The 25,189-nt window shown below is 41.8% G+C and overlaps 1 protein-coding gene and 1 long non-coding RNA gene across 8 annotated transcripts in view; one reads left to right on the forward strand and one right to left on the reverse strand.

The window, feature by feature from the left end:
* Positions 1-24,690, reverse strand: part of LOC137381542 (uncharacterized) — a 52,096-nt gene extending 27,406 nt beyond the window's left edge. Inside the window, exon 1 of the long non-coding RNA XR_010977190.1 lies at positions 24,170-24,690. This is a non-coding gene — a long non-coding RNA (uncharacterized lncRNA). The remainder of the gene's footprint in view (positions 1-24,169) is intronic.
* nek11 (NIMA-related kinase 11) overlaps positions 1-25,189 on the forward strand; it is a 268,705-nt gene that overhangs the window by 173,056 nt on the left and 70,460 nt on the right. For 6 of the 7 annotated variants that reach the window (XM_068054185.1, XM_068054195.1, XM_068054212.1 and 3 more), the window contains one exon: positions 5,383-5,460. The exons of the other annotated variant lie outside the window; for it this stretch is intronic. In XM_068054185.1, coding sequence (XP_067910286.1) covers positions 5,383-5,460 — 78 coding nt within the window. The remainder of the gene's footprint in view (positions 1-5,382; positions 5,461-25,189) is intronic. 7 annotated transcript variants of the gene reach the window in all.

A 25,189-nucleotide genomic window follows, 5' to 3' on the forward strand; every position in this document is an offset into this window, starting at 1 on the left:
AGGGAAGGGTGTGGCTCTCAGCAGGTCCCCACCCCCCCTCATCCCGATACTGGGTCCCTCGTTAACAGACACTGTGCCTTTTAATGAGGGACACTCTTCATCCTCGGATCCGGCAAGCAACATGCACAGTTTTTCTTGCTGTGCTCCCCGTGCAGCAACAGGCCCATCTGCCGTTGGGCTAATTGCACTGGGATGAGGCCCTTAATTGGGCATTAATTGCTCATTTAAGTGCCTCAATTGGCAGCAGGGCAGGAAGACCATTCACAGGCCTTCCTGCCTTGGACTTAATTACTGTGGAGACGGGAAGGTCGCCGGGTTCCTCTCCCCCCCCCCCCCCCCCACCCCACTGCCACCATCCTGCCCGATTACATGCTCTCCCCACCTCCAAACCCTCCACGGGGAGAGCATAAAATTCTACCCCCCCCCCCCATAGTGTCTGGGGTAAAGGGCTGGGGGAAGGTAAAACTCCCCCTCCCTTAGTGTCTGGGGAAGGAGGATCGATCAGTAATGAAATCAAGGATATAATTGAATGGAACATTGGAACAGGAATAAGGCCATTCAGCCCCTTTGAGCCTGCTCTGCCATTCTATTAGCTCATGCATCTCAACTCCATTTCCATCAATACCCTGGACTCAACAGAAACCTTTAGCTCTCAAGCATGAAAATTTTAATTGACTCCACATTCATGACCTTTTTTGGAAGTTCCAGATTCCATTACCCTTCACTTACAAGTGCATCCTGATTATTCTCCTAAAAAACCCAGCTCTAATTTTATTCCCATTATTTTTATTGAAAAACATTTTTTATGTAGGTAGCAGCACTCTTGGACATACCTCAAGAGGTTTTCTCTTTCAATGAGATTTTCATTAGAGACCAGAGTGCATCAGAACATGAATAACACTTTCATCTTCTCTTCAAAAGGAGAACACGAATATGCAACACCTAACTGAGTCAGTTATGGGTATTTTCCTGCTCAAACTAAACTCTGATTTGGTTGTTAATGAGCTGTGAGAATACCTCAACTTCAACGTCCAATCCCAGCAGCCCCTCTTGTAAACTCCATCTGTCTGCCCTTTCAGTGTATGTTTTCAGAGATCACACCAGTGTCTATTTTAATTAACCTGCTGTTTAGGGTTTGCTGTAGTGAAAAGAAATAAAATATTAATTTCCAGCTTTTAGCACATTTAAAAAGCTTCAGCAATGATTTAATGCAAACCTTGATAACCAAGGGACCTCCACAGAAGCAGGATGCCCAATAGCTCAAATATCCTAGACAGGAAATTCAGATTGTTTGCAGCTGACTTTTGGGTGCTATCAGTGTTCTTAGACGAAATGGCTTTTGGGGCGAGTTGTGCCAGATGCTATATTAGTGAGGGCATTAGCATGTGTGTGTGTGGTGACCGTGAATGGCTGCTGGACGTATGCAAATCATGATGTCAATCAATGTGCAATGTTAATTTGATGCCAGCAGTTTCATTTTGGAGTCAATGCTCCAGCAAACAGCCTCGTAACCTCACAGCTGAATATTCATTTAGCAGCAGGAAGGACTCTCACCAGTGCTATTTAAAGAAACTATCAGCTGCTCACAGGTTAGTTGCTGGTTGATTTCTTCTAGCTGAATCTACAATGTTTGGAGCTTTCTATAGTTTAAAAAAAAAATCATTTCAAAAGTCGACAGGGAGTGGAGAGGCAGGTGCTAAGAGACTTTGTCCTGACGTAAAGGCTACTGAACAATCCCGGACTCGTGCACCAGTGGGCATTCCCCTTGGAATGCAGCATGACTTGGAGGAAGAGGCCACACAAAGTAGGACAAGTTGCTGGAAGAGGCAGGAGGAGGTGGGAGTGTGTGCAATGTCTGCGTTTCAGTAAGGATGTCCTCACTGAAAAAAATCAGCCACAACGGCATCCTCAGCAGGGCAAGGACTGCATTGCTACAGTCACCTTCACAGCCATTGGCAAAGAGCTTTTATGAGTCTGTTTCCTTCTAGGCTGGAGCTGGAGGTATTTGCAACATCTCAGTTTGCCATCCACTTGCATGAGGCTGGTCACTGAATGCTGACCTTTCACCAGAGGCAGGTAACAGCAGCAGGGTCTGTTTTTGGATCAGAAACCTGCCTCTGATGGGAAACTAATTAAAGTTCAGAATTTCACATGGGGAAGCCCTGAATTGACATGGGCAGATTGAGATTGGGCAGACCCTCACTTCATTGATGCCCACCTGGATCTAATGCAGGACGTCATGAGGAAGAGGAGAGAGGGCCTCTTAGAGGATGGCAGGAGGAGGCCATGTTGTTGTGCAACAGGAGTACCTCTCTGCTCAGCATCTCTCCCTTCACTTCCTGCTTCTCTGAGGTCCTCATTGTCCTTAAGGTCCACACCTCGCTGGAGGACCACGTTATGGAGAGCACAGCAGACCACCACGATGACTGAGACCCTTGCGGGAGGGTACTGGAGGGCACCATCCGACCGGTCTAGGCACCGGAATTGCATCTTCAGAAGCCTGATGACCTGATGTGGCCATCCTGTTGTGATTGGCAGCGTGCCCCTTGCCATTCTGCTGTGATGCCAGAGGGTGACAACCCCATTCAGTGCCCAAGGACTGTGCCCACTCTCCTTGCCACCTGTACAGTGCTAAGGGCACCTGCTTACCAATTGCCAAGTCAACCTTTGCCCTGCTGACTCATGGAGCCCCTGGTGTTGCCCTGGGGCAGCCTTGACTGGTTTCCCATTCTGTACCCACCTCCCTTCAGCTGTTCAGAAACTGATAACTTCTGAAACTCGTGAATCCCTTTAAGGGTTTCACCAGTCCCCTTCAACGAGCTCTTCACGAGCTTGTTAACTAGTTTAATTGACCTCAATTGGGAGGAGAGCAGGATTCCTGTCCTGCCCTCCCCCGCCCTGCTGATAATTGCTGGTCCTGGGATCAGCGCACTGAAATTGACATGCCACCGAGTGCCGGTATTTTTGCCTCCGTTTCTGCTTTTGGAGGTAGGCAGGCAGGAGGGCCTTGAGGCTCTATTCATTGACAGCTAACTAAATTTCATTCTTTTGCCAGAGACAAGCAGGTGGAGTGAGCACAAAGCTTCACCTGTATTCCCCATCACTGAGCGCTGCAGGTCTACTCTGCCCTTTACTGGAAATGAAAGGGATTTCACTTCCTCAGCATCCAGCTGGTGCGTGACCATGGGTGGAGAATCATGCAGCTGACTGCCTGCTATCCTGGCAGCAGTCCTGATGCCTTCATTGTGGCATTCCGGTATGCCAGCTGCATTTGAATCACAACAAACCAGAGGACAACTATTGGGTGACAGGGACGCCCTGCTGATATGGCTGATAGCACATGTGTGCAGCACATATACAATGAAAGCTATACTGCCACGTGAAAAAATAAGAACAGACCACTGATGTGCTGAAACAACGCTTCCACTACCTGAACTGCTCTGGAGGAACTCTGCTGTACTTGACAGGGCAGGTATCAAGGTTAGTTATGGTCTGGGGCATTCTGCACAACCTCACCATCACAAGGGACAGCTCTTTCCACCAGCTATGAAGGAGAAGTCATTTAAAACAGCACGCAGCATGAAGTTGGTAAGCTGCCTGCACTATATTGAACGGTGGTTTAATCATGCATTGCAATCTTTGTGCCTGTTTTCGGTGGTTGGGGGTTGAGGTGTTGCGTGTCAATTTACACCCAGATGCCTGATTAACTCAAATGCCCTTACTCCCAAACTGGATGAGATGTTGAAAGGAGTCCCTGTCAGCCCTCTCAGGCAGGCTGAAAGGATCCTAGTGACACTTTGACAAAGCAATAGCATTCTCTTAGTCTGTGGCTGACATTTATCCAACAGTCAAGATCATTAAAATCAGCTGTAGTCGTTTATTTCATTGCAGCTTGTGGGACCTTGCTGTGCAGATTGCTGTAATATAGCAAACACTGTAGCCAATGACTACACTTCAAAAGTGCTTCATTGGTTGTGAAGCACTTGAGGACATGCTGAGGTCATGAGAGGTGCTATTTAAATGAAAGTTCTTCTCAACCGGTGTTGCAAAAGTACTTTCATTTATTAATGTTTTATTTTTGAGGACTTGTGATAAAACTGAAAAGATTCCATGGATGTGATTTTTTTTTTTAACCAAGTTCACTGAAAGGACACTTGAGATGTTGTTTGAAAACAACATGTTCTGGAAATATTGTGCTTTATGCTCAATAAACAACAGAAACCTTGGTGACCTGGGGAAGATATTTACAGAGAAGCCACATGACAAGGTTTATGGAGGTCAGGAGGTTGACTTTCTGTTTGGGGAAGATATTATTTTCAGTTCAGTTGGAGTGTGAACTGTTTTGAAGACTGTTGAAGTTTTGCCTGCCAAGGAAAAAGAAACCACCCAGCTCACCTTTTTCTCTACCTCCTTAAAGAAACCAAGTGTGGGAGAACTAAAATCCCTGGTGCTGTATCTCTCCGAGAAGCTGGAAAAATACACCAACCAGGTTTCTTTAATAAACAACAAATTTATCAGTTTATTATCAAACAGGACTTAACCAGTAACGAAGCAAAGCATTAACACACAGATTGAAATATGAAAGTTCCCTTTTTAAGTACCCCAAACACACTCACACATACTCTGAAAAAATGCAGAAATTCTCTCTGCAATTCTCTGCAAGAACTGCCAGATTAATTATCAACATCACCTGAAAAGAACTGCTTTGGAAAAGATCCCAGTGACTCATCTCCGTATACCCGAACACCAGACCAAAAGGGACAACTGACTTCCTTCCACATCTTCTCTTTTTTTCTTCAAGAATTAGCAAGTACTTTGTCAACGTATTCTTTTTTGTCTTTTTTTTTGTAACAGACCACTGCAGAGAGAATTTCTGCATTTTTTCAGAGTATGTGTGAGTGTGTTTGGGGTACTTAAAAAGGGAACTTTCATATTTCAATCTGTGTGTTAATGTTTTGCTTCGTTACTGGCTAAGTCCTGTTTGATAATAAACTGATAAATTTGTTGTTTATTAAAGAAACCTGGTTGGTGTATTTTATTCTGGGATAAAGAGTAGAGTATATGATTGACCGAATCGGTAACTGGGGAAACATTTTTAAAATATATGTTGTGACCTGCGGAGAAGCGGGACTAGAAAAGACAGTGCACTCCTCCCACCTCGGACATAACAAGAGCAAATGGTCAGTGAATAGGTAAGAGCTGCAATGGTATATATAAGATCAATAGGAGATGAAGGGATCAAGTTAATGGTAATTACTTGAGTCACTTGGTTGTTCACTTCATTAAGACTGGGAGATAACTCCATCCAGCTTTGATGATGAATGGGGTTTTCCAGCCCTGTGCAGCTATTCATTTCCTGATGGTCCACTACTTGTATTTCAGTGATGAGTTCTTTGCCTGGGTCTCCTCACCCCTTTTTAACTGTGACTGATTTGACAAGTCTCGGATCACTTGCTCCAGGTGAGTAACAGAATTTATTGACCTGTCAGCTTTTACTGCTTTCTGTCTGTTTGGTCATGAATTGATGTATCTTGTTACAAGTGACCATGGACTAGCCAGATTTAACCATGGACTGTGGTGGCTTTGTGTTTTCTTAGCTCCTAAGGTAATGCTTTAAAATTGTGAAGAGAGACACTTAAAGTTTAGAACTTTAGTAGACTTGAGCCTTACAGACCAGAAGGTCCCAGGTCTGATCTCAACTAGGCTGGGAGTAAGGCTGGAATAATTGGATTCAGTGACCCATTGCTAGGGGAACGCCAGCCAGTGTTGCGACACTTGTTTATGAACTGGCAATACCCAATGGAACATATACATGTGTGGACAATGGCCCAAGATCAGACCATCAAGATCAGATTCTGTAGTGGCATAGCCTGCCAACACTCATTGTCTTAGTTCATTTATGAATAGATCATGCTTCAGATCAAAGAAAGCTAAGGAAACCTGATGATTATTGCCTACCACGTACTCCCCTTTGCTGATGAATCAGGACTCTTCCATGTTGAACATCACTTGGAGGAAGCACTGAGGAAGCAAGGGCTCTGGTTGGGGAGAGTTCAAAGTTTGGTGGTACCACCAGTGGCTGGGCTGGCTGAATCCTGAAGAACAGAACAGCCAGACTGGGCCTGCATCAGATGGTGATGTAACCAAGATGAAAGCGTAACCTACTTGACCTCATTCTCACCAGTCTACCTGCTGCAGACAGATGGGACCATGAAAATATTGGTAGGACTGACTATCACACAATGAATAGGTAAGGTCAATAGGAGATGAGGGGATCAAGTCAATGGTAATTACTTGATTTCACAGTGAAGACACCCTCCGTTGTGTATTGTGGTATGACTGCCATGGTAACTAAGGGCAGACCTAGAATCCTAAATCTGGGCATCCATGAAGCATTGCAAGGTATCACATGCATCCACAACCTGTTTCCACATGGACTGGTACAATTCTCACTGCCAGAACTGGGATATTTATCCCACAGAACCTTGTGAGATTCTGGGTCTGACGTGGAGCCATCCTTGACAGAAGTACAGATTGGAAAGTAGAGCACAGGGGCAGAATACCTGGTCTGCCGCATTGCCAATGTCCTGCCCTTAAAATGAAGCACCAGAAAATTGGGAGCACTGTGAATCAGTCGCACTGGCTTCTGTGCTTCTGATCTGCGATCGTAGCAAGTGAGATTCTGCACTGGGAGGTGCAGCCTCATCTAACTTACTTTCATTGCTTGCAAGGTTGTTCAGCAAGCAAAATGTTAAAAATCCTCACACTGAGCATAAAATATTTGTCATAAAGTTAATGCTAATCCCATTGACAGATTTCACTCAGAACCAGCAGAATGGGGCTAATCCTTTTCACAAAAAATCTAGGTTTAGTTAAATGTCATTTTCCTCCTTTTGTTTCGACTGAGACTCAGGATGAAGAACTTGGCTCCATTACAAAGTTCAGCAATTTTTAGAAAGTAGCACATTTCTTGGCAAAGTAGTTCCACATCACTCAAAATTGAATTGTACAATAGTTGTCAAATTGATTGTGGGGTGAGTGTGGTTGTTATCTCACTCCCTGTAGTCCTTGAAACTAAATTAATTTGTTGTGAGCAAATGTTCCTCTTTTTAATTAGATCTACCATTAGCGGTGATTTACTTGAAGTGGGTGTCAAATGCTTACCTGAAAATAGAGTTAAGGCATTTTGTGGAGATAAAGTGAAGTGATCTTCATCTCTGCATCTGACCTGTTCTGAATCTATCCTGAGAATGCTTGATGCCAACAGTAGGACCATAGGAACAAAAGTAGGCCATTCAGCCCCTCAAGCCTGTTCCTTCATTCAGTTAGATCTTGGCTGATCTGTACCTCAACTCCATTTACCTGCTTTTGATGCATATCCCTTACTATCCTAAATCCATCAACTTCAATCTTGAAAATTTCTATTGACCCAGCATCCACAAGCTTTTGGGGGAAAGGGCCCTTTTTGACCCTGAGCTGAGCTTCCAACCCCATATCCTCTCCATAACCAAGAATACCTTCTTGCACCTCTGTAATATCACCAGTCTCTGCAGCTGCCTCAGCCCATCAGCTGCTGAAATCCCCATCCATGCCTTTGTTACCTCCAGACTCGATTGCTTCAATGATCTCTTGTCCAGCCTCTGATCTTCTACCCGTAAACTTCAGCTCGTCCAAAACACCACTGCCTGTATTCTAATTCACACCAAGTTCCGTTCAGCGATTACCCCTGTAACTCACTGACCTATATTGGCTCTCTCTTCGGTAATGCCTCAAATTCAACATTCTCATCCTTGTGTTCAAATCCTTTCATGGCCTCACCCTTCCCTATCCCTGTAACCTACTACAGTTCTACAACCCACTGAGAATTCTGTGTTCCTCTAATTCTGGTCTCTTGTACAGCACAGATTTCCATCACTCCACTTTTGGTGGCTGTGCCTTCAGCTGCCTGGGCCCCAAGCTTTGCAATTCCCTCCTTAAACCTCTCTGTCTCTCTCTTCTCCTTTAAGGTGTTCTTTATAATCTACCTCTTTGACCAAGCTTTTGGTCACCTGTCCTAATATCTGTTCATGTGGCTCAGTGTAAAATTTTGTTTGATTATGCTCCTGTGAAGCACCTTGGGATGTTTTACTACATTAAAGGTGATATATAAATACAATTATTGTTGAAAGAGTTACAGATTTCCACGACTCTTTGTGTGAGAAAGGGCTTCCTGATACACTCATTGTTTATAGAAATAGAGAGATACTCCAACCCTCCAGGATTAACAACCTCACTTTGCTGGATGCAAACCTTTATCTTTTCCTCTTTAAAAACCAGTATTAGCAACCCAGGCCAAATTGTATTTTAATGCAATGTGCACACCTGACTAAGGAATGAATTGTTTCTTTTTTCTCTGTTTTTTTTGATACTGATGGAAGTATGGTCCATTTTTATGGATTTAAAAAAGTCCCCAATGAATTGATTACAGCAGAGCTTCAGTTATCTATGATTAAACTGACAAATTCCACTATTTGAAATGACTCAGATGTCATTTTTTCCCCCGATGTTCTATGTTCTCATTTTTTCTGTCCTCTGTAGTGCTCTGATTTTATAGACTGTTCACTTCTCAGCTTGCTTTAACAATATGGATGCACTGGGTCTGTCCCCCTTTCAGCCCCCATTGAAAAAGCAGCAGGTTTCATTTCCTTCATGTCAGGGATTACAGCCTTCATAAATGCTAGACACTAGAGAATCCAGTCTGGCTCTGTAGGACTGGCTGCTATATCAGACAAATGTGTGATGCTTCTCACTTTGGCATTGGAGAAATAGGTGGCATTTGTTCCTGACTGCCCCAACACTAAGATAACCTCACCTGCTGTTGAGACAGACCGTAGTGTCCACTGCCCACCATGGTCATGTGACGTGCATTCCTCATTCAGTTTGAAGCGTAACCCCTTCATGTCAAGGCACTGAAACTGCTGCTTGAGTCATTTGATCAATGATGCAGCGTGTTGCCAAGTGGACTCCTTTGTGTGTTTTCTCCTGGCTCTTGTGGACTTGGCAAGGGTATCATGTGCCATCCTTTCAGGCTGTAGCCTAAGTCCCATGACAGCCACCCTTGTAGTAGTCGTACATTATGTTCAAGAAATAACTGATGGAGGATGAAGGGATAATGGGTTAATTCTGGGTAATGCACATTCCTACACACAATCTTTTTGTGTGTATCAGAGAACTGTGCAATGATTGAGTAGTAGCTTTTGCAGGTTGATGTAGACCATGTGACTTAACAGCACTCTGACTTTCATCTTAGCGCAGTCAATGACACTGCAAACTTGGGCCATTACATAGCATATACACAACAGAAACAGTCCACTTGGCCCAAACAGTCCACGTTTATGCTCCACTCGAGTCTTTTCTTACCTTTCCTCAGCATAACCCTCTATTCCCTTCTCCCTCATGTGCTTATCTAGATTCTAGGCATCTATACTGTTCATCTCAACTACCCTCAGTGGCAGTGAGTTCCACATTCTCACCATTCTCTGAATATAGATGTCTGTCCTGAATTCCCTATTTGATTTCTTGGTGATGATCTTATATCGATGGCCTCTAGTTTTGAATTAATGCTGTCCTTGTAACTGTTGTTTGGCATCTCTGTGGAAATGTACGAGTTTGCAGCAGTCACGTCTTGAATGCAGCTGAAGATCCTCTCGACCACTATTTTTTTACTGGTATGTTTTATTCATGCACCTCAAGGTGAGAGTTGTCAGCAGTGGCTAAATGACAGTGTCTCCTTTTCGGATGCAGTGTCAGTCTTTGAGCATGCTCAGATTGTGCATGCAGCAAGACTCACACAGCAATCAGAGCATTCTTCTTTCCTGGTATGCATACATTTAAAACCTCCTGCGTGGCAGGCCTGAAGTGGCTGTTGGCTGTTCGGACATCACTGGACAGCACCTTTAAGGCCCATTTCTCATGGGTAGTCTTCTTCTATGGTAGACGCAAAGTAGTGCAGGTGGTGTAATGTATGCACACCTGAGCCATTAACATAAAATTTAAATGGTGGGTCTCTGCACCAATTTCCTCATCCCAATGCCCCAAAAACACTAAGACGTTAAGGCAAGAAACTAATGCCCCAAGGTCTCTTTCTTTCATTCTTTCTCTCCCTGTCTTTTTCTCCCTCTCTCTTCCCTTCTGCTAGAACAGATGATAAAATCTTGTGGTGCATTCAATAGATTAAGGAGGCATAAAAATTATTAGCAATCTGTGCCGTCTTTGAAATCAGTCCAGCTCAAAAAGTGACATCTCAATTAGTTTTGGTGATCCATCTATCTTCATGCCATCAGTTTCTGAAAAGCAGGAAGTGCTGTTTCCACCACAGAATCTACCTCACTTGTGTGAGTATCATTTGGTGTCACACCAAGAAGTGTCACAAAAGAATGATGCCACTCTATAAGCAGAAGAAGTAGTTCATGCACGAACAACAGATTTGGTCCAAAGAACTTTTAAACCAGTAAGTTTCCGCTGTATCGAAAGTAAAATAATGAGGGATTCCGAATCCTACACGTCATCAGAAGGTGACAGCAGAAGTCAAGATAAGATTTCTTCATGCAAAGTCATTGAAATATTTGCTCAGTGTCTGTAGATCCACTGGTTCTTCAATCTGCTGTCATACTTTGGATTTATAATGAAGAATATAAGCTGTGCAAATATCAACCTTACCATCTGCTTCTGAAAATATTCTGGTGTTTTCTTTAAAATAAGAAAAGCTTCCACTTTATCATTTCTCAAACACATTTCAAAGCCTGCAGTGAATTGCTTTGAAGTTATGTGAATAAACATGTTAACCATTTTTTCACACAGCAATATCCCACAAAGCACATTTTGTGATTTGACTTGATGAATGACTAGTTAGTCTGTTTTTCTTGATATTGTTTTGAGGGAGTAATGTGTGCCAGAGAACTGGGAGAAATCTTTGCTTTTTGAATAGTACCAGGGGATCTTTAATATCTCCCTGAAACACCAGGGTAAATAGATAGGGCCTTGGTGAAACTTTTCATCTGAAGGACAGTGACTCTGGCAACACAACACTCCCTCAGCACGAAACCCAGCACCGAACCCACCACCCTCTGGCTAAGTCTTAGGAAGTGCTAGTAAATGTTGGAATTCAGAGGGATTTGGGTGTCTTTATACACAAAACTCAGAAAGTTAACATGTAGGTACAGCAAGTAATTAGGAAGGCAAAAGGTATATTGGCCTTTATGCAAAGGAGTTGCAGTATAAGAGTAAGGAAATCTTGTAGCAATTGTATAGGGCTTTGGTGAGACCACACCGAGGTTTTGTGTACAGATTTGGTCTCCTTACCTAAGGAAGGATATAATTGCCTGAGAGGGGGTGCAACAAAGGTTCAATAGATTAATTCCTGGGATGAGAGGGTTGTCCTGTGAAGAGAGATTGAGTAGACTGGACCCATATTCTCTGGCGTTTAGAAGAATGAGAGATGATCTCATTGAAACATATAAAATTCTTAGAGGGCTTGAGAGATAGATGATGAGAGGCTGTTTGACTTGGCTGGAGAGTCTAGAACTAGGGGTCATAATCTCAGGATAAGGGGTCAGCCATTTATGACTGAGATGAGGAGAAATTTCTACGCTTCGAGTGTTGTGAATCGTTGGAATTCTCTACCCTGGAAAGCTATGGATGCTCAGTTGTTGAGCATATTCAAGACTGAGATTGATAGATTTTTGGACACCAAGGGATATGGGGAGCAGGTGAGAATGTGGTGTTGATGTAGAAGTTCAGCCATGATCTTATTGAATGGCGGAGCAGGCTTGAGGGGCTACATGGCCTGCTCCTATTCCTATTTCTTATGTCACTTTGTGGGAAGCTGAAGCTTATTCTAGCTGGAAAATTATATATGTTTTTCCTCATGGTAACAAGCACATACAGATCAAAGAGCATGAGCCAGATGCTGAACAAAGCTCCCTGTATTCTAGCATTAAAAAAATGTAGCTTACTGACAACCTTAAGAACATCCTCTACTGCAGCAGTGTATCATTTATAATTCCCACAACAACCAACTTTATGACCTGTCTGAGTCAGAAATTTGGAAGAAAGTTTGAATAGTGATGCATTTTGAGTTGATGAATAATCATCACATCTATCTCGGCTAGATTTGAACCCAGCTTTCAGAGGTGAAAGGGCAGTGTCCATTATGTTTCCCCATTCTCCCTTCAAGAATATTTAAGAAGAAATTTGTTGGGGATGAAAATCCAGGTATCTAAGCTTTCGTCACGCCTTTGCCCTTCCAGGCCTCCCACATCACACACCAGTGTTGCCAAGAAGATAGATAGGTGGCTTACATCCAATCATGTGCCAGTGCTTATCACCCAATCATGTGCCAGTGCTTATCACCCAATCATGTGCCAGTGTTTATCATCCAATCATGTGCCAGTGCTTCGTCACCCAATCATCTGCCAGTGCTTCGTCACCCAATCATCTGCCAGTGCTTCTTCACCCAATCATCTGCCAGTGCTTTTCCAGAGAATCTCTTGCTCAGCACCTCGCTGCAATAATATAACTATGTTCATGAACAAATTGGGTAAAGTATTGTTGATGTAAACTATTTTATACCACGCCATGGTGCACCATTGTGGGAACATGAATACTACAAGGACTGTGGTGGTTCAAGAAGACCCACCACCACTGGTTGAGAGTGTCTAGGATTGGGCAATACATACAGCCTTACCATTGAAGTCAGCGGAGAGCTAAAATGGTCAGTAGATTCAATACCATCAGCTTCCCACCTGCTTAAAGTTATCCATTAGTTAATAGATGGGAACACAAAAATAGCGGAGACACTAAATCAGTATTTTGCCTCAGTTTTCACGGTGGAGGACACTAGTACAATCCCAATAGTAACAGGTAATGCAGAGGTTATAGAAAGAGAGGAACTTAGAAAAATTATCATCACTAGGGAAAAAGTACTGAGCAAACTATTGGGATTGAAGGCAGACAAGTCCCCAGGGCCTGATGGCCTACATGCTAGGGTCATAAAGGAAGTGGCAGCAGAGATAGTGGATCCATTGGTTATAATATTCCAAAATTCCACGGATGCGGGAAAGGTTCCAGTGGATTGGAAAGAAGCCCTTATTCAAAAAGGGAGGGAGGCAGAAAGTAGGAAACTATAGACCAGTTAGTTTAACATCTGTCGTTGGGAAATTGTTAGAATCCATTATTAAGGAAGTAATAACAGGACATTTAGAAAGCCAAAACGCAATCCATCAGAGTCAGCATGGTTTTATGAAGGATAAATCATGTTTGACTAATTTGCTAGAGTTCTTCGAAGCCGTGACAAGCAAAGTGGATAATGGGGATACTGTCGATGTAGTTTATCTGGATTTCCAGGAGGCATTTGATAAGGTGCTGCACAAAAGGTTAATACACAAGGTAAGATCACATGGGGTTAGGGGCAATGTATTAGCTTGGATAGAGGATTGGCTAACCAACAGAAAACAGAGAGTCGGGATAAATGGGTCTTTTTCTGGTTGGCAAGATGTAACTAGTGGGGTGCCACAGGGTTTGGTCCTTGGGCCCCAACTACTTACAATCTATATAAATGACTTGGATGCAGGGATAGAAGGTACTATAGCTAAATTTGCAGATGACACTAAAATAGGTGGGATAGTAAGTTGCAATAAAGAAATAAGAAATTTACAAATGGATATGGATAGGTTAGGTGAATGGGTCAAAATTTGGCAGATGGAGTTTAACGTGGATAAGTGTGAGGTTATCCATTTTGATCGGAAGAATAGAAAGGCATATTATTATCTAAATGGAGAGAAACTTCAGAGTTCTTCGGTGCAGAGGGATCTGGGTGTCCTCGTGCATGAATCCCAGAAAGCTAGTTTGCAGGTACAGCAGGTAATAAGGAAGGCAAATGGAATGTTGGCATTTATTGCTAAAGGAATAAAATATAAAAGTAGGGAAGTGTGCTGCAACTGTACAAGGCATTAGTGAGACGGCACCTGGAGTATAGCGTACAGTTTTGGTCCCCTTACTTGAGGGATGTAGTTGCATTGGAGGCAGTTCAGAGGAGGTTCACTAGATTGATTCCAGGGATGAGGGGTTTGTCTTATGAAGAGAGATTGAGCAGTTTAGGCCTTTACTCTCTGGAGTTTAGAAGAATGAGAGGAGATCTAATTGAGGTATATAAGATGATTAAGGGGATTGACAAAGTAGACATAGAGAGGATGTTTCCTCTTGTGGGGCAATCTAGAATGAGAGGTCATATTTTTAGGATAAAGGGTAGCAGATTTAAAACAGAGATGAGGGGAAATTACTTCTCTCAAAGGGTCATGAGTCTGTGGAATTCACTACCCCAGAGTGCGGTGGATGCCAGGACATTAGGTAAATTTAAGGAGGAGATAGACAGATTTTTAGTTAGTAAAGGGTTGAAGGGTTATGGAGAATGGGCAGGAAAGTGGAGTTGAGGCCGAGATGAGATCAGCCATGATCGTATTGAATGGCGGAGCAGGCCCGAGGGGCTGAATTGCCTAATCCTGATCCTAGTTCTTATGTTCTAAACCTGGTTGGTAAGTATAAATCCATGGTGATCTGGTATGTTGAATCTAGGCAACTTTGGAAATAAGCTGTGCTGGTGTGTGGGGTTTGGATAAATAATTTTTGTTTCCGATGGAGAAATGGAATGTTGAAGCTAAATTAAGATTTTCATTTTTTCATTGTGCTGATGGAGAGTGTGGTGTTATTTAGCAGTTCTGATTTGACATGAATCTGTCTCAGACTCAGTCGTCCCTGAGGAATATAGATGAAGCAGATTTGTGCTGTATTTAGCTTGCTTATCTTTTCTTCGGGAATGCGAGCTGTGGTACTCCCTTCATTCAGGAGGCAAACTCATGGCTTTGTATTCTGATCACACCTTTAACAAGCTCGTAGGGTGTTGACACTTGATAAGAAATGCAAATTTAGCAAGCTAAAACAAATTACATGAGAAAGTGTGGTTTTCCTTTGAAATACCAGAGATTATTAACAAAGACTGCATTAATAATTCAGTGAACAACCAGAGTGCATGTAATCTGTTTAAAAGTGAGGGCGACTATAAGCAAGGATAAAATGATCAAAAAAAAAATCCACATTTTTTGCTGCCACAGACAACTTGTTGGAGAAATGAAATCTGCCTGTCTTGGAATGCCCTACTCCACATGTTTGATTCCAGGCCAGTACTAACATCTCTACCCTGGTGTGGGAGTTTTGGGAACAGTACCCAGGGAAAGTGTTGATTTCATTCATTGCCACCCCCGTTGCAATTCAGAGCTGCCCACGTACAAACCTGCCATATACATTGGCAGAACAGCATTTTTAGTTGAAGCAGTTCTGCTTTCCGACTTTGAAACAGATATGGGATATTTCCTGGTCCTTGTGAAATATTGCAAATAAATCACCTTTGTGCTGTTTCTTGGTGGGTAAGTGGGAACATTTTACATTAAAAGTACTTTTCCTTACTCTGCTTTTGAAGATAAGTATTACCCACCGCAGCCAACTCAGCTAATTAGTGTTTCCCTTCTTTCTAAAATATATTTTTAAAGGGCACTGATTTGCTGAAAAAGCTTTTAAGTGAAGGTTTTTTTGTTTACGCTGCACAATACCTTTATTGGTCTTTTATGTGAATGCGCAGTTATAAAGCACTTTTAATTTAGGAACATGTCCCAAGGTGTTTCACAGGTGTGCAGTCAATAATTGGCGTTGTGTCAAAGGAAGATTAGGAGGGCAACCACAAGCTTAGTTAAAGAAGTGACTTTTAGTGAGGGTCTTAAAGGAAGAGAGGGAGGTGGAGGGGTGTAAGGAGGGAGTTCCAGATCATGTGACCAAGACATTTGAAAGTGTGGTCACCAATTGTGGGATGGAGGGAAGGAGGTTGCACAAAAGGTCAGCTGAACGGACAGCTCTGGGAGGGCATGTTGTGCTGGGGGATAGGACAGAGGTAGGGAGCGGTGAGGCCATGAAGGGATTTAAACACAAAGATAATTTTAAATTGGAGGTGTTGCAGCCACTGTAGGTTAACAAGGACATGAGTGATGAGTGAGCCAGGTCGGGTGTGGAACAGGATATGGGAACAGAGTTTTGGATGAACTGAAGTTTATTGAGGATGAAGGATAATAGGTTGGTCAAAAGAGGATTGGAAAAGTCAAGTTTGAAGATGACACAGGTGCTAACGAAGGTTTCAACAGCAGATGGGCTGAGACATGCCTGGTGAAGGACAATCCCATGGAGGTGGAAGTTGGCAGTCTTTGTGATGGAGAGGATATGCGGTTGGTAGCTCAGTTCTGGATTGAATAGGATGCCAAGGCAGTGACCGAGAAGGGAGATGGAATCAGTGTGGAGTTTGTCGTAGGGCCCAAAGCTGATGGCTTCAGTCTTCTCAATTCTTAACTGGAGTAAATTGTGGCTCATGCAGGCTAACCTACTTGTTTAGATTTATTTACAGTTCAAAGTATACACAGAAGCAGAAAATCAACAAGGTTCGTCTAACAAAATAATCAAACTTGCACTAATACAAACTAAGTTGGAAACAGAAGGATGAAATTTTAAACAGCCATGGAGGCGGAACTGGAGACGGACAGGCCCACAATTTCCTGATACCAGCCAGTGTAGTCCCACCTCCAGGCCATTTTTAAACATACTGATTCGAGGGGGTGGTGGGGAGGGAATGGCTACCCGCCTGCAAGCTGTGGGTGGCCAATTATGTTCCTTAATGGGCTAATAAGATGAGTGTTTAGACACAGACTGAAATATTCCAGTTGGCAGTCAGCCCCGTGCTGAGGTCAAGTCTCGGCCGACTGGGGGGGAGGGGGTGGGCCAGCACTCCATCTATCATTTAAAAATTTTTAACCAACCCCGTGGCTGCGATTGTAAGTTGGCCACAGTTGCTAGGCTCTCATTGTGGAGAGGGAACCCCTGCACAGGACCACCAGTGGCCGCAGCTGTGGCCTCTTTTCATTTTTATGTTTTTAAAATGTCTTCAGAGGTTGCCTCCATCTTGAGGTGCCCTCTCTTCGACCCACCTCTGATGGTGGGGCATGCCGATCTGTCATTGCTGGAGGGCCTCCTATTGGCCCTCCAGCCTCGGAGCTTGCCCGCCATCCTTAACTGGATGACAAGCATACATCCTGGCCACTGATTGGTCTGCTTGTCAAAAATTGTGTCGGGAATCAGGCGCCATTTCAATGCGGGGTCGGGACCTAGAAATGCACCCAATGTTGGGGTCCCAACCCCAGAACAAAAATTCAGCCCAGAACCTCTAAAGGTAAGTAATGAGAATATCTTTGACCAATGGCACAATGAATAGACTGAAGATATCTTGAAGTAATGTGGGTTCTAAGGTGTTCTTGCTTTTGATGTAGAAGCACAACTGTTAAAGATGGCATCACCTGTCAGATTTGGTTCCCCAAATTCTCCCTTAAAAACAACAATGGTGTTTTATTCTACCAGCATTGAGTGACACTTTACAATGTATTCTCCAGTATCTTGGCAGTCACAATTGTTGGGGCACTACAGGAAATACAGGGCTGAAACTGGTTTACGTCAACAACGCGAATCGTAGTGAATTGGCAGCTTGTTATATTCAACACAGCAGGCTTTTATTTTCCTTAGACTTGGAAAATATTGCCAAGATTTTTAATTTCAAACCAAGTAAAAGTGACAGTGAAACTAGGAAAGAAGTCTACAAAAAGAGTTTGAGCTATCCTGCTGTTAAAATCAATGGAAAGAATCTCGGACGCTGTGAAAAATCAGCTGCTGAATTGTTACCAGCCTTTTTCACACTGCTGGAGTGGACCATTTTCACCACCAGCAATTTAAAAATCATAACGTAGGTTCACCAATCCCAAACTTCCCGTGGATACTGGTGCTCAAAGTGAATGTGGATCAGAGGATCACCACATTGTAGTCCCTATTCCCAACTCACATTCCCAGTTTAACAGCTGTTGACATCAAAATCATTCTGCTATGAAATTAATGCAGTTACTCCTGCTTCCATCACTGAAGCCACTTCTATTCCTTTGTGTCGACAATAAACCAATTGGCTTATTCATTGTAGGTGGATTGCCATCGGCTAGCTCCTGAATTGCCTCTTACTAATAAAGACTATCTCATATAACTCACATTCCTCCTGATTGTCACTGAGACTGAATAAGTAAACTATTCATCTCTACAAAGACCACTCCCAAATCTGCCCAAAATGCAACCTAGAAGGCAGCACATCTAATTTTCATTTCCTGTCACAATAGACAATAGCACCCCGTTATACGTGTACATCTTCCAGCTCACCGGTTTTGAATTATTCAGTAAGTTATTATTTGTTATTCTCTGTCACACAGCGAAATCCTTCTGGATAAAGATGTTTAGAATTTGAAGTAAAAAATTCATTTTTAAAAATTTAATACAAGTGGATCATTGGAGTAGAGAATGGGAAAACAGAAAGTGTCAGAGGGGTTGTCATTTTTTAAATTCATTCACAGGATATGGGCAGCACCGGCAAGGCCAGCATTTATTGCCCATCCCTAACTGGTACAACTGAGTAGCTTGCTAGGCCATTTCAGAAGACAATTAAGAGCCAATCACATTGTCAGTGGGTCTGGAGTCACACATAGGCCAGACCATGTAAGGGCAGGAGAAAATTTCCTTCACCTAAAGGACGTTAATGAGCCAGAGGGGTTTTTACAGCAATCCAGTGATTACTGGACACCATTACTGATACTAGCTTTTTAAAACCGCAATTTATTTAGTTAATCGAGCAGATTGTTGATCCAGGCCTTTAGTCCAGTAAGATGACCACTATGCTACCACTTCAATATTATTTTTTTATGGGATGCGGGTGTCACTGGTAAGGTCAGCATTTGTCACATGTAGGCCAGACCAGGTAAGGACAGCAGATTTCTCTAAAGGCCATTAGTGAACCAGATGGGTTTTTGTGACAATTGATAGTTCCATGGCACCATTACTGAGACTAGCTTTCAATTCCAGATTTTTAAAATTAATCAATTGAATTTATGATGCACCAGCGCCACAGTGGGATTTGAACCCATGTCCCCAGGGCTTTAGCCTGGGCCTCTAGATTACTAGTTCAGTGACATTACTACTACATCACTGTTTCCCTGAAAGCTGTACAGATGAAACTAGAACAGTGTCGGCTGTATCTGTTGTACCTCTACAGTGCAGTCTTGCTACCAACTGCTGTACTCTTCCAATTGTCCATAATGATATACTCCCATACAATGTGACAAATTAGTGAATGGGACAAGCGAGGACATCCTTTGGAGGCTGTGATTTTAGGTCTGATTCCTTCAGACTCCAGATGTGCTAAAATAGAACCAAAACCCCAGCTACCTGAGCAGAAAAAGATCTGTTATTCTCCAAAGGAAAAAAAAAGGAGATAAACTTTCCACTTGTAAGATTTGATCAGCCAAGCTTCCTTCAGGATTTTTTTTAAATATTGAGAAGAGCACGTTCTAGGAAACAGATATATCATCATTTTAGTTCATCCCTGGAGCTATTTTTGAAGTTTTCACATGGCTGATCAAATTGCAGGTGAAATCCTATGATCAGATGAAATCAGAACAGTATGTGAGAAAAAGCTGCATTGCTATTACAGACTGGCTTATTATATATTGTATTGTGCACAGTTGTCAAATTATTCCTGTTAGATGACAATTTTACATGCAAAAGATAGTAATGGAAGCAAATTAATACCTTTGGCTGCTGCTAAGTGACAGTTTGTTTAAAATGGGCAAAACTTGTCAGTCATAAATGGGTAATATCAATTGGTAATGAGTAAATTAAATCATGATGATGCAACTAAAACTACTGAATTCAACCATTTGGCTGCTTAGATTTTAGAAGAAATAGAATTGCTGTTGCTAATATTTCCCCCCCCCAAAATGTGTTAATTTCCTCATTGCTAACCTGCCATTATTTTTAATTTGAGTGGAAAGGGTGGTCTAGGATACTTTTGCTTCTCTTTATCTGCTGTTAATGCCATGTCTTCCCCTCTGAACTGGAAAACAATCAGTAAAGCTGAATTTAAGAATTGCTTAATAACAAGCTAACAGTTACCTTTAAGGATAGAATGTGAAAGTGAATATAATTCAAAGAGGCATAGTAACTTAAAGAATGAAAGTCGTGGGACCTGAGTTAAAGGAACTCAACAATGCAAAAAGCATTGTTCAGAAGGGGGAGGATGAGGGTGAAACAATACAACAGCGACTGACAGCATGAAAAAGCAGAACAGATTTTGTGAATCTACCATCCAGATCAATCAACTAAGATGGTTAATAATTGTCATGATCCTGTAGTTTTTTTTTCCCGAGAAGAATCCGGTGTGCCTTTAAGGCTGGAAAAAGAGCCGTACTGCTTTAAGGCAACAAACTCTAAAGACTGAGTCAAAGAATGTATTCTTGTTGCCTTGGATGCAGCCATTCAGAGACTGCGATTCAAAGAGTGCATCCTCGTTGCTTTGGATACAGCCACTCAGACTGAGCATGGAGAGATACATTTGTTACAATTTAATTTTGAACTGGCTTTTAGTGCAAACAGTCTGTTCTAACAGAGGACACAGACAGACAGCTGTGTGTTAGCACCTGAAAGAAGGGTTTTCAGCACATTTAAACTGACGGAAGAGAATTTAGTCTGTTTATTTATTATTCTCTCTCAAAATTCTTAAAAAGTCAAGCCAAAAGAAAGACCTCTAATAATTTAAACTGAAGGAGGGGAAGTTAGACTGTGACAATCTTTCATCCCTCAAAAATTCTAGAGTCATATTGATTCTATTGAAAGTGGTTGAGAGTTGTTGATCTACTATGGTCAATGCTGGAAGAAAGAAAAGTTTGAAACTTCGGGTGTTGGACTGTTTTCCTTTCCTCATCGGACCCTGGAAGATTGCACGTAGACTTTAATCAGAGGATTGTTCATCAGGAAGTGTAAATATGCAAGGACTCTAATTTTTTCTATTTTTGATGTTGTTTATATCTTCGTAATGTTTAAAATATTAGTTTTTCTAATTAAACAGTTAATTTTATGATTTGAAGACACCTGGTTTGGTTAGCCTTATTCAGGGGTTAATAGATGGTACAATTTGGCTGGGTCTTTCTTTAATTTGGAAAGTTTAAAATGATATGTTAGGTGATCTGTGGAGGGATGGAATTGAATTAACAGTGTGTTTCTCCCACCACAATCAGAATCGCATATATTGATTGGGGGCTTTGACTGGAGCGGTCGGTTGTAACATTATGGATGTGCAGAAGATTAACGCAGTCTCCTGATAATTCAAATTCAATCTTTGCGTTAAAATTGAGTTCATCAGATCATTTGTAAATAAATTTGTAAGGAAAGTGGGAGTTAAGACTAACATCAACCAAAAGAGCAAGTGAGGAAAAGATGCTGAAACTTGTCGAAGCAGATTGAGAAGTGCACAGTATTAAGTATTAAGTCACTCCTTGACTTCAATTGAGAGTGAAGAATCAACATTCCACCCAATCCCATCAGTTTCCTGAATGGCAAATGGGTTAAAATTGGTCCCCATTTCTTATTTACGTGACAATGAATTTACCAAAATCCAGTGAACTAAAAACACCAAACAAAATCATGGGGTCCTTATCCTTTGTACCATTTCTCAATGGTACTGTTTCAGCAATCATTCCTATTGCAGGACTTAAAAAAAAAAATGAGACAAGCCTTTTATTGAAAAAAAAGGCGTCAACAATTTCTGTTACAATTATATCACTTTAAGGTAGAACAGGGATGTGTCTTTTGGCAATTTATGTCACCGGATTGTGTGCTTGTGAAAAAGTGTACCTCTGTGAAGGCAGTGCCCCTTTAACGTATTTCACAAAATATCAGAAAGGCTGTTAAGTCTTTTGTCCCTTGTACCATCATCTAATTTTAAGGTTTATACCTGGTATGGCAGACTTGACAGGTTTCATCTTGAGACCTAATCTGTGGGGGAAGGAATCAGAAAGTGGAACAGTGAGCTGTTTTATAACAGGAACCAGTTCAAATGGACAAATGGTGCTGCATTCAAATAACGGAGCAGTGAGAAACTCCATGCTCTTGATTGTGTTTTCAATGGATTTGTTTCTCAATGCCATCCGCTCTTCTTATTTCAGAGTCGCTTAATTCAGGTTACCTGATGATTTTTTTAATCAAATACTAAATTACCATTTGGCTGTTTTATTTGTAAATGATCTGATGATTCAACTTTTTAATGTAAAGAATGAATTTGAATTTATCACTAGACTGCATGTTTAATGCTCTGCGCATTTATTAAAGATTAAGCTGGTGATGTACAATGAGGAATGAAATTTCTTTACAGTTTACTTTAACGATGCCACCAAAACAATAATATTTAGGGGTGTGAAATTTCTTTTCAAATTTTAAGTAAACATTAGATGCAAGCATAAAATACTGAAATACTGCTTTTACACACCACTTTTTTAACGAACATTAAAGTAAGAATTGCACCCACAAAGTGTTTTTCCATTGATATATTTTATAAAATTGTATTCGTTTTATAAGATGCTTAAAAGATTTTTGGTTCAATTTTCAGCTTTAAGGGGAATTAACTATGAATATAATTTTTAAAGTTATCCTTACCTTTTTGTGGTTCTATGATGAAAGAATGTCTTTAGCAGACAACAACTTGTAATTATATAGCGCCTCTAATGTAGTAAATCATTCCAAGGTGTTTCATAGGAGAGTTATCAAACAAAATTTGACATCGAGCTGCATGAGGAGATATTTGGACTGGTGACCAAAACCTTGGTCAAAGAGGTTGTTTTTAAGGAGCATCTTACAGGAGGAGAGAGAGGCGGAAAAGCTTAGGGAGGGAATTCCAGAGCTTAGGGCCTTGGCAGCTGAAGGCACAGCCACCAATGGTGGAGCAATGAAAATCGGGGGTGTGCAAGAGGGCAGAATTGGAGTAGCGCAGATATCTTGGAAAGTTGTAGGGCTGTCGGATGTTAAAGAGATAGGGAGGGGACGGATGAGAATTTTAAAATTGAGCAAAGGTGGAAAAGTAAAAAGATGGTGATCTTTTTCATCAGAATCAGTAACTGGCAAAGTAATGGAACTGATCATGAAGAACCAATTTTGAGAATTGCCAATTTGAAAAACACAGAGTAAATACCAGTCCTATGTAATATTTGGAGCTTGATAAGGAATTGAGTCAATAAGAGGAAGCAGGGGGTACTAATCAGGAGAGGTGTAATGAATGCAGTTCCTCAGAGATTGGTACTAGCTTCTGATCTAGATGAACAATTTGGATTCAGAGACATGATATTAGTCATATTCATGGATTGGAAGGCAGCTGCAGAGTGTGATGCAGCAGCCATGGCGTTACAGAAAGATGGAGACAAAATTTGCTAGCAAGCATAACCGTGGAATGTGAAGTTGAATACAGAAACTGAGCATGGCTTTACACATTGGAAGGGAAGAATTTGGGATGTGCTAACAGCAAGAGAGGGTGAGAGAGATAGAGGAATGGTAGTGGACTTAGGAGCAATGTATGCAGTGATTGCAGAGTAGCAATCAGCAGAACAAAGAGGGCACTAAGCTATATTACCAGACTAGTAGGGCATCAATCTGAGGGCAGTATAGAGCTCGTGTCAGAGCACACCTTGAAGTTTGCATGCAATTCTAATCATTTCGGTCCAAGAAGAAACATCGAAGGTGTTAAAAACAGTGCAGGGAAAGTCCATGAAGATGGGTCTCACGATCAGAGGACTGAGTTGCAAGGGAAGATTAGGCAACTCTTTAGCCTTGAAAGGAGGAAATGAGAAGGTGCCCTTCTATGTTGCGAAAGGGAATAGAGAAAAAGATTAATTATGAGCACTATTTCAAATTAAACCACAAATGCAGGATTGGGGAGGGGTGGCAGTCGGCACAGATACAAACTGGTAAAAGGCAAGTTCAGGTTTGATATTGGAAAATACTTCAGTTGTAAAGATGATCATACCTGGTGTTGAAATTGTCCTCTGACATCTCCTGGAGTGGATGTTAAAGTGGATTTCCTGGACCTGAATCCAATTTAACAGAAGCACACAAATATTCCTATCCCACACAGGGATTATCTTTATTTCACCACTAATACAAGGATTTATTAAAAAGCACAACTAGACCTGACCTGGAATCTTCAAGTGTACCAGTTGGCCAGACCGACAATCACCCAAAGTCTGTTGAATCTTTAGACATCTTCCTTCTGCTAGACTAGGACCCGTCTGTCTTAACCGACAGCAGTACCAGAACCGGGTGTTGTTAAGTTCTTGTATTCTTTTGTTCACACTTTCTTTGTGTCCACCTCAATGTTTGGCCCCTTCAGGCATGCCTGTGCCCCTTGTTGTTCATCATTGGTTCAAAGTTTAGTGAGGTTACCTCAGAGTGCTTGCTACTCCTGTTACTATTCCACTGATTCCATAGCAACCAGGATTTCTATCCTTTGTTCAGCAGCTGCCTTTGTCTCGACAGATAATGTTTGTTGTTAGCTTCCTGTTTCTCAGCTTGCAGCTAATGTGGTTTAACCGTCATTGAAGTTCATACAGTTCATGAGTACTCCTTTCATGAGTATTTTGTCAGTCTTGTTGTTAAGGATGTTCAAAATAGATTTTCACTTCACTGGAATGAATTTAGGCTAAGGGAAGGGAAAAATTCTGGAGGCATTCAAGAACTGGGTGAAAGGTATAAAAAGTATTCAAAAATACTAATAGAGTGTTGACCTTTATCTCAGGAGGGTGAAAATACAAAGGGAAGGAAGTGATGTGTGAGTTGGACAGAGCCTTGGTCAGATCCCATCTGGAGTGCTGCTTTCAATATTGGATACCACACATCAGAATTGGCCTTCAAGGGGATGTAATGCAGATTCAGCAGAATGATATTCGGGATTAAAGGGTTAAATTGTGATAGATGGTTGCATAAATTTGAGCTGTATTCCTTGAGTTTAGAAGGTTGAGCGGAGATCTAACTGAGGTCTTTAAAATGATGAAGGGATTAGGTCGGATAGATACAGAGGAACTATTCCCTCTGGTGGGCATGATCTTAAAATTAGAATTAGGTCCTTTAGGAGGGAAATCACTTTTTCACACAAAGGGTAGTGGAAATTTTCTCTCTCCCCTTAAAAAAAAAGTTTTGGGCAAGAGATTCAGGGGAA

This window comes from Heterodontus francisci, chromosome 2 (genome assembly GCF_036365525.1).
Source record: "Heterodontus francisci isolate sHetFra1 chromosome 2, sHetFra1.hap1, whole genome shotgun sequence".
Taxonomy (NCBI): Eukaryota; Metazoa; Chordata; class Chondrichthyes; order Heterodontiformes; family Heterodontidae; genus Heterodontus; species Heterodontus francisci.